The 10226-nt window shown below is 40.3% G+C and overlaps 1 protein-coding gene across 1 annotated transcript; it reads right to left on the bottom strand.

The window, feature by feature from the left end:
- Window positions 1-9101, bottom strand: LOC115017414 (von Willebrand factor A domain-containing protein 5A-like). The gene is made up of 20 exons (XM_029445824.1): window positions 8987-9101; window positions 8281-8328; window positions 7576-7778; window positions 7271-7493; window positions 6902-7068; window positions 6705-6819; window positions 6445-6593; window positions 6257-6345; window positions 5835-5979; window positions 5557-5636; window positions 5249-5363; window positions 4991-5149; window positions 4769-4872; window positions 4112-4335; window positions 3742-3780; window positions 3286-3315; window positions 2346-2411; window positions 1449-1618; window positions 776-899; window positions 1-665 (listed from the first exon to the last, which is right to left on the bottom strand). The coding sequence occupies exons 2-20, from the start codon at window positions 8324-8326 to the stop codon at window positions 586-588; spliced, it is 2328 nt and encodes a 775-aa protein (XP_029301684.1). The 5' UTR covers window positions 8327-8328; window positions 8987-9101; the 3' UTR covers window positions 1-585.
- Between the last annotated feature and the right edge of the window lie 1125 nt (window positions 9102-10226).

The following is a 10226-nucleotide window of genomic DNA, read 5'->3' as shown; positions in this document are numbered from 1 at the left end:
TTTGATTGACAAAGCCCCAAACATATTCTTTATTGAGTGCAGTAGTATAGTAGTAGACTCCCACAGTATTTAGCATAGAATATAAACATAGAAGCAGAGGAACATAGTTCAGCTTCTCAGAAATCACTCATTCACTGTTCCCTATATAAGAAACAATCAATAGTTTACTATGTTATTAACAGTACATTTAAACTGTAAACACTTATTAATTATCATCATTTTGGACCATTCTCAGCTGTAATTTTCACATCTGTAACATGTGACTCAGAATTCAGCCACTGAAATAGATGTAGTGCACTACTTAATAAATAGTGAGTGATTCAAGACACATGGATTAGAGGCTATCTTGGAAAGGCAGTGCAATTTTTGCCTGTAGATATATTTGTGTCAACTTACTTTTACAAGTCGTCCACATAAGCTCATGCCAGCCCATCTCTATGGAGTTTGGCAAGAACATGTCATGATAAAATGTAAATAGTGCAAAGAATGAAGTGCAATGTTCACCAAATAAAGTAAAGGTTGTAGGTACACATAGTCAATCTGCTTCTGTGTAATCCTGAAGGAGAAGCCACTTTAATGAAAACCTCAGAGTCCCAGGGCGTCTTTCTGCACCTTACAACCCAGCAGAGAGTTTCCAGCGTCCACACACTCGGTCACACACGGTGCTGAAAACAAAACACATAACACAACATCAGCAGAGGGAACTGAATTGCTCATCTTTACCAGCACACACTCTTAAAAACAACAGCTCATCTCTTATTATTCCAGTTATTACCATTCTGAGCACGGAGCCATGACGCAGCCTTCATAGCCAGAAGCTCCCACTCTTCCTGAGAGTCCATCTTGAAACCATGAAGCCAGATCAGAGCCAGAATGGTGGCCCACACTTCTTTATTGACCTAATTCACAAAATCAAAGAAAAACAGATGTATATGTGAACTATTCATAGATATGGTCAAACCTTAACAGGTGGTTAAAAATACCACAGGAGGGCATCATACCCAGTTTCACAGTCTGATCGTTTTTCTTTGGATATTACTGAACAGCCCTGACATCATCGTCACTCTATATTTTCAGCTCATAACGAACATGCCAGCTAAGATTTCTACTGGTGTTATTGCAGTTTGACCACAATACTGTTTGCAACACCAAGGGAAGACTAGCTAATCACAACGACCTCACATTCTGCTGCAGACTCATTTCCATCGATTGTTTGTATTTTAGCATGCCTTTTAATTATCATACATACTATTTAGCCTTGTTTTTGTTTGGTTCCTCTTTCTAAATTACAAGTGTTACATGGAGTATTTAACAATTTCTCATCTTTTGTATGGAGTGCTTCATTAAATGTAATTATTGTTTAAATAAGTGCCATCCCTATAAACCATGTCTGGAAATGTGCTTTAAATAAGTCCTAATTTGTGTTTTTATTTTTGACAATGACTCACTCCTGAAGGTTTTGTGTTCTCCACCTCCTCACTGGTCTTCCCCAGTGCAGCAGACAGAGCTGGATCCAGCACCCAGTAACCAGACGCCTTCTGGAGGGAGACCAGCTGCAGCAGAGGGTCTCTGCGAGGCTGTCTGGGCTCTGCGACTTCTAACTCATCAGCAAAAGACCCTGAGGAATGAAAGGAAATGCAAAGATACAATGATACAAGTAGATCATTAAGAAACTATTTCTGGATGACGGTCAAGTGTCACATGATGCCCTGGGACCCAGAGATAATTTATGGCATGCACTTCAATTTTATTTTATCTGAGAACACCACAAATTGAAAAATCACTATTTGAATCGTCACAATATCATTCATTGAGTACATCATATATTAATAAGGGTCCATGCGCCAAAGTCAAGTTCATGTTATTCATTAGTGCAGGACATTGGCCAGGCTCAGCAAGAGCAAACATTGATACACATACATTATGGGCATCTACACTAGGGGGTGTGCGTGTATATGGAAAAAAACGTTCTAAGCTTATAGTAGGGCTGGCTCAGGCTTGCTTTGAACCAAGCCCCTAGTTCTGCTGCTGCTCTAGGCTTAGACTGCCGGGAAACGTACACCAAGCCTCCCTCCCGCCTCTGATATTGGATTTGTGATATTGGGCTTAATAAATAAAATTTGATTGATTGATCGATACATACAGTATGTGAAAAAGTCTCATTGGAATGAATGGGCTGCCATGTCGACATTCACAATTGTTTAATACCTCCATGGGTATTAGGTTTTAAGAGAAGGAAGGACACATTTATTCTTGAGAAAGCACCAGCATCAGTATATATAAAAATTATCAATACATGTTGTCAAGTCTATAAAGTGTGTGTACCACTGAAACAAATCAGGTACCTTGGACAGCGCGACACTCTTCCAATTCAGAGTCAACGTCATCGTCATCTTCTTCTCCACACAAACCTGTCTCAGAGGAAATTCATTGTTACAATAATCAAAGCATGCCAAAAGATTTTATGATTCTAATCAACATTAATCACTTTCCTAATTGCACATTGAATTGACTGGAAATGGACTGATGCTGCTCTGTAGGTGAGGCTGTTTCTTCCCTAACCCCTGTACAGCCTAAGTATCACCCTGGCTCGATTCAAAAGTCTCAGACCTTCAGTCTGAGTGGTAATCCCTCTGGATTACTCACTGCATCTCACTCATTTACTGTACAGCACCCCGCATATTAATTGCATCTAATGGAGCTTGAAGCAACCTGAAGACACTTACTGAACTCACAATCATTCCACAAATTACTGTGAAATCTCTATGGAAAAGCTTACCCGTTTGGTATATAGAAAACAGTTATGCGTTTGTGTAATTAATGTTTTCTTATTGTGGAATAACAGACCGTTAGAAAACATTCAGTTATTGTATTCATAAAACACTGCACCTTGTAAAACAAACAAAGATTCCATATACATTACTGTAGTGCTGACTGGGCAAATGGCAGAACATGAAGTAACATTATGTAACAAGTACGTTATTGTGTTCAGTGGAGGTAGAGATACACTGTGTTCAAAAAGCCAATGACATGCACATGTGCACACTAGCTCATGCACATATGACAGCTCACCCTTCATCACTTGCTGCACTAATCAATTACATGTTGCCTAAAATGATCATTAATACCAAAGGACGCCAGAGTCAAAACAACTCCTGCTGAACATGCAGACAAAGCTGCAAAAAGATAAAGAGCAATTCTACTACAGAAATGTCTTCTATTATTTACATTCATTTACAGAGATACTCTGATGATTGTTCCACTCTCATTCAGCTTTTTACTTACTCATTTCTGGCATATCACAGGACATTTCGTCTATGAGATAAAAAAACAAAAAAAAATAGAATATGAGATCAAGATATGAGACATACAACAAAAAATATCCACTAAATTAAACATTTCTGAGCTTATTAGAATAACTCACAAGTTGAAAGTTAAAATATATATTAAGGGCACACACATCCCTCCATACCCACATATGTGCAAACACACATGTGCACACTAGCTCATGCACATATGACAGCTCACCCTTCATCACTTGCTGCACTAAACACTTTGCATGTTGTCTAATATGATGATTACTACCAAAGGACATTAGAGCCAAAACAACTCCTGCTGGACATGCAGACAAAGCTGCAAAAAGATAAAGAGCAATTCCATTACAGAAATGTCTTCTATTGTTTACATTCATTTACAGAGATACTCTGATGATTGTTCCACTTCATTCAGCTTTTTACTTACACATCACAGGAGGACCTGACATCATACAGCACTGCATCACTTTGAGATAAAAAAAAGAGTATTTAGTCAAGACATGAGACATGCAACTAAACATATCCACTAAATGACACATTTATGAGCTTATTAGAATGACTCACAAAAGCCGTTAAAAATACTACTTAAAATACCCAGGTCTTTAAAACTTAAAAACTGTCTCAAATGTGAAAGTTTTTACAAACAAACTCATAGGCATGGGAATATAGATGTGCACGTATAAACACGCTGTGATCAAAGTACATCATCATGCTTCTCTTAACGATCATCAATGGTCAGCTGTAGTATCTCTTAAGAAGGTGGGACTTTGTTTTTTCTTCTTCTTGGAAACACTCACTGGGTGTTGGAACATTTCTGCGCACCAGAGGTCCTTGAATGGTCTCGCCGTTGCCTTTGTTGACAGCAATGAAGGAAGTGAAGGCACTGCTCACTCCTGATTGGACACTGAGCTCCACCACCTTCTTCTTCTTCACTCCTTCATCTTGCTCTCCTCTGCGCTCTGTCTCCTCCATCTCCAGGGAGCGAATCAGAGTCCGAGCAGCCAACCTGTGGACTGTTAGTCTGCAGACAGGAGATCACAGGTGGATTTTACCTTTCATTAGTATGAATGCAAAAATAGTGATCTACTGTAAGAGTATCAGGACATTAGAGGTCAATTAAACTCTTAATGCTACAACAAGACTAAGAGTACTACACAGAGGTTCCCGTCAGTATTCTAACATGCTAATGATAAGGTTTCCCATACTCACTAGCTTAGTTTAGTGTATTAGCATGCTAAATTTTGCTATTTAGCACAGTATTTGGTCTCAAACATTATTGCCATTTTAAATCTTTATTTTTTATATTGTTTTACTTTTCCCTGTCTCCTTTAGTGTATGTTGTAAACAGCATATATCGTTGTAAAGTCCATGTAGGGACAAATGTAGGCGATTGCAAACATCTGTAAAATAAACTCTTTATTGTACTTCTGCTGACCAACCAAAACATGTTTTACCCAGTGTCCTCTGCAGGTTGGAGACTGAAGTGCAGCTGGTTCTGAGAGGGATGGCCTGCCAGGCTGTACTTCACCGTCACACAGCCCTCTGCTGCCTCTGAACTCTGAGAAAGCATTACAGCATTGTGATCATATAAGATAAGTTATTCATATTATTATTATTTTTACACCTGACAAGTCAAACCAGAGACTTATTTCACACTGAGGTGGGGCTGCTCCTACCTGTCCAGTGAGCTGGCCATAAATCAGTGACCTTTGACCCTGGAAAAGTGCTGTGATTGGTGGAGACAGAGCAGTGACAGAGACTCCCTTTGGTAAATCCCACGTGACTGAGATGTCCACCACAGCTGGTTGCAGAGCAAAACGCAGCGACTGCATCACCTGATGAGTAAAAACACTGCGTTTTAAATAACTGGAAAGATGATTTGATGATGCATTGTTTCATTTGACAGCTTCATTGTGTTTTCATGTCTTTATTACTTTAGGTTGCATCCTGTCAGTCCCTGTGATGAACTGAGCGTGACCTCCTCCTTCCTTGGCCAACCCATTGATAAGAGCAGAACTGGCCCCTTCCCCAATCCCAAAAGAGAAGCACCTGGAATACACAAAGCATTAGAACATGAGACATATTCAAGTTCTGCATTATCATATGCACAACAACTACAGAGGAGGAGTCGGTTGCAGTTGGCTAATTAGATATGTATAAAAGAGAAAATAAGGTAAGTAAAAACAAAATGAGAATCTAAGAAGAAATACTGCAAGATAGAATAATTATAATGAAGTGTCACCTGTGGGAACCTGAATTCTTCTTCACCAGATTTATGACTTCTTTGGTGTTCCCCACCTCTCCGTCAGTAAAGACAAATAGCTGAGGAGGAAAGTTTACATGCGTGTTAGATTTCTGTTTCAGTAACAAACGTTGTTTTAGTGGGAAAGTGTAAAGAACAAGGTGTAGTAAGATGAACCTGCTAAACAATAGAACAGTAGAAAGATGTGTGTGTGTGTGTGTGTGTGTGTGTGTGTGTGTGTGTGTGTGTGTGTGTGTGTGTGTGTGTGTGTGTGTTACTTGTCTGGGTTGATTGGGAATGCAGGACTGGCTGTAAATATCTTTTAGGGGATTCAGGATCTCTGTTCCTCCCAGATCAGCGTCCATCCCTTCAACTTTCTTCAGAGCCTCTTCCATGGTCTCCTGGTTGTACTCCACACTCTTACTGCCATCAGAAACACACACATGGAGGAGGATAGGTGTTGGATGGTCGTGTGGCACTAACAACTTCTACACCGCATTTCGGGAATTCACATCCAGCCTCAGGCCAACTTTGTAAAAGTAAAACCACAACCTTTCCATGGAATAAAGCATGTCTTCACTGACAATATCAATGATCTGTCTGCTGATAGAGCCAACATGAATCGCACATGAACAGAAATAGTGATATCAAAGAATGAAGCACATTTTTGTGACCTGAGTCACATGAAGGAGTGCCTTACGGGAAGATGTGTTCATGGCTGGACCCAAAACTGTAGATGTTGAAATAGCAGCCCATTGGTAAACTCTTCAACAGGAGCAGCAGAGTATCCTGAAGAGAGGAGAGAGAAGATAGTGAAGGCCACTGTGTGAGAGGGAGACTGAAGGATGTTATGATAGAAATAAAACATAATGAATAATGAATAGATACCCTGGCACTCTTTATACGTGGCCCATCCATACTGCCAGATCGATCCAATAAGAACACAAACTCTCCACATGAGGCGAGTGAAGACATGACAGCCTGAGGGAACTCAGGGTACAGGCTCAGCATCACTACTGGATCCCCCATCAGAGAGCCTGAAACACAGAGAGAGAAGAAAAGACCACAAATATGTGTTTTACCCTTCATTCAAACATAAGTATCAGTTGGAAGATGAAGGTAACTATCTTTCACTAAGTTACACTCACCAGGCTTGGCAGAGGCCTGTCCTGCCTCCACCACAGCAGTGGGCTGGTGGGCATCTTTGTAATAAATCAGCAGCTCAACATCTCTGTCAAACTTGTGTCCTGCAGCCAACTTGACCTGCAGTTCACAAAATCCACTCAGAAACACAAATGAAGAGATATATCTTTCAAAATCACACACACATCAGCACTCTACCTACCGTGGCCTGGCTCTGCTCTGTGTTGAGGTACTGGAGAGGGTCCAGGGGACAGTTGGACTCTACTTTAGAGACTGGACGAGGAGAGGACACTCGGGCGGAGAAAGACAGACTGTAGGGCACCAGAGAGGCTGGAACAGAGGTCACCTGGACACTGCCACCTTCACTACCTGTAAACATTTTGAGAGGAAGGAAACAAGTTAGGAATCTCCATCTCCAGGTTCCATCCATTAAATGTACATCAGACTTTTTGTCTTTTAAAACAGCTCTCTCAAGGTCAAGGTGTGTGACTGTTGCAATAAAACACTCTGTATGGACAGGTGTAGTGTACACTTTAAGTCTTGGATGAAGGTGTGTGCAGGTTATTATTACCCTGTGGTTGGTAGCGAGGGTTGAGCACAGCAGGCAGAATAAACCTCAGCCCTTCATCGGCCTGCACAGCCAGCTCAGTGACGTACTCCAGCCTGATGGAGGCGCTCTCTCCTGGAGGCAGACTGCCCACACTCAGAGAGAATATATCTGGACTCTGCTCACTCTCCTCCAACAGGAAGGCCTGCTGACCGGAGCTCAGAGCATCATCGTACTCCTCACGAGCCTGGAGTACAGAGGACACATGTCAGCAACATTCACTGTGTTTTTAAGCTCCTTTGTAATGAGCAAGTCTTCCTCCAGCTCACCTTCTGTTTCTCCTTCACCTCAGCTACAATCTGCGTCTGTCCAATCTTGGCACTGAAGTGACAGACAGCAGCATCTCCAGGCAGAGGGAAGACAAAAACAGCCTCTAGTGGTTTGTCCTCCTTGTTCTCATAGTTCAGAGTGGACACCACTGTAGCCACATGGTCCCTCACCTCCAGCTCCACCTCCACGCTCTTCAGAGGAACTGACCGGCAAACAGAAGGAAACAATGAGTAAAACATTTTTTTAAACAATATTGAGGCTTCTGTTTAAAAAGGGGAACAACACCTAAAATAAGAATGTATTCTATTATAGTGTTTGTTGAAGTAGTATTTATCCAGCGAGTACTTCGTATCAAACATATAAGATGAAAGTGTGTAAAATTACAATGATGTATGATAGTCAATATACGCAGTCTGGTTTATGAAACATCTACAAATGCAAATTTGCATAGTGAGGAGGAGCAGAGATGACGTCATAGATCAGTGAAAGTTCAGATGTTTGGAAAAAGGCGGAGGCAGCGGACAGAGAAGGTACGGCCCCGGGGAAAAAACACCGTTTTGATTTATGTCTGTGTCATCTATAACATCTTTCCTAATTCATTGACACATGACACCACAGCTAACATAAATCCTTTGCATTTGTAGTTTATATGAGTACAAAAAGGTTATGGAAAGAATTTGTGTTTAAAAAAAAAAACTGTGTACCTGGTTCCTTCTGGGAGGTGAGCAGACCACAGCAGTTCACCATCATACCTGTACACGATCAACATGGACATTTGAGGACTTTCTGCTACAGTAACCCAGACAGTTACTTTACATTGTATACATTTGTATAATAACTAATGGATTTATATTGTTGTCTTTTGTTCATCTACATGGATGGCACATTACTGGTTATAATTATACAAATCCTAACAATACATTTGATAAATTGCACAAAGGACCAATGCTCCAAACTAAATAAGCCATAATATTACACATGTTAATATAAGTATGTTATGTCAGGTGACTTTGACTCCCATCTCTCTTCACAGATTTACTGTAAAATACTGTATCAATACAAACTTAAATTAGTATGATTAGTATGATCTTCAACATGTCTTTGGTTTTGGAGAGATTTAGACAGCTGCATGCTGAATGGCTCTTGAAGAGATTAAAAATAGAATCTAAAGATGACTCACTCTGACGGTATATTATAGATTAAAAATAGAATCTAAAGATGACTCACTCTGACGGTATATTATAGATTAAAAATAGAAGCTGATGTCTGTAAAGTAAAGTTTATGGAAGTTCAACCCAATGTGACAACAACAGTAACCAGCAGTTATTACTACGGCTGTTCAGTGCGTTGCATCGTCAGTAGTTTCTTCTAACCACACTATTTCAATAAACATCAGATAAGAATGCCTACCTCTGAGGACAGATGCGTGATGTCCGGGACAGATTTACTGCAGCTTCCTCTTGTAAATATATGGAGACAACGCAGATGTTAACAACAAACGTAGAAGTGAAAGTAATGCTTTCCGGGTACGCTCGATTTTATTACATGAGAGCACCGGGTGGGTGGAGCTGGAATTTGCAATATGAGAGCTGTTACAAAAGCTTTACGTTAGAAAAACAAATGTCTGACTTCTGAGTTATTGACAGCAGTTCTCACTATGTTCTTCCTCTCTCCGTCTTTGCAAATAACTTTGTTTGTGTTGGACTATGTCCAAGAGAGATTTTTTAAAAACTTCAGCGCGAGGGAAAGTTGTCAACTGAAGTGTAAGATTAATTTTGAGGCAAAAACATCCCCTAGACCGCCAGTAATTTGGGATTTACATTCCCTAAACTTTACAATTAGTTAAAAAAAAGAACCACATTTTATTTATTAGTAACCAAGGGTAAATTAAGATTCTTGTGGCCAGAAATGTATTTTGAACGCTCAAGGTTGTTGAGTCTCGTCACCTATGTTAAATGTATCCATGTTTAGGGTTTAGATCAGGCTTTTGTTTAATTTCATATTAGTCTGTGGTTGTCATGTGCTTTTTGTGTAGTTAGATTCACTCGTGTCTTGTCGTACACTTCCTGTTGTTTTGAAATGTTCTCTTCCGCTTGTGTCATGTCTTGTTTTACTTCCTTCCTTTGTATGATTGTCTACCCCGCCCCTGATTGTTTCCACCTGTGCCCTCTCACCTCATATTTAAATAGTCCTGTCCCCTCTCACCTCTTGTTTAAATAGTCCTGTCCCCCCTTGTCTTGTGCCAGTTTGTACTTGTTCATGTGTTGTGAAATCTCAAGGACTGCCTTCTTTCATCTACGTAACATTGCAAAAATAAGACACATCCTGTCTCAAAATGATGCAAAAAAACTAGTCCATGCATTTGTTACTTCAAGGCTGGATTACTGCAACTCATTGTTATCAGGTTGTCCCAAAAAGTCGCTTAAGACTCTTCAGTTGATCCAAAATGCAGCGGCACGTGTATTGACAAGAACAAGGAAACGGGATCATATTACTCCTGTATTAGCTGCTCTGCACTGGCTCCCGATAAAATACAGAATTGAATTCAAAATCCTTCCCCTGACTTACAAAGCAATTAATGGTCAGGCTCCAGCATATCTTAAAGATCTCATAGTATCTTATAAACCAACTAGAGCATTGCGCTCCCAGA

Source organism: Cottoperca gobio, chromosome 13 (genome assembly GCF_900634415.1).
Source record: "Cottoperca gobio chromosome 13, fCotGob3.1, whole genome shotgun sequence".
NCBI lineage: Eukaryota > Metazoa > Chordata > Actinopteri > Perciformes > Bovichtidae > Cottoperca > Cottoperca gobio.
The sequence above is the reverse complement of the archived record's forward strand: the minus strand, read 5'-3'. Positions and strand labels throughout refer to the sequence as shown.

Coding starts and splice junctions, on each gene's coding strand:
- LOC115017414 (XM_029445824.1), bottom strand. CDS start 8,326: ATGATGGTGAACTGCTGTGGTCTGCTCACCTCCCAGAAGGAACCAG. Junction 3,781..4,111: donor CAGAAATGTTCCAACACCCA/GTGAGTGTTTCC, acceptor TTTATCTCAAAG/TGATGCAGTGCTGTATGATG. Junction 900..1,448: donor AGAACACAAAACCTTCAGGA/GTGAGTCATTGT, acceptor TTTGTGAATTAG/GTCAATAAAGAAGTGTGGGC.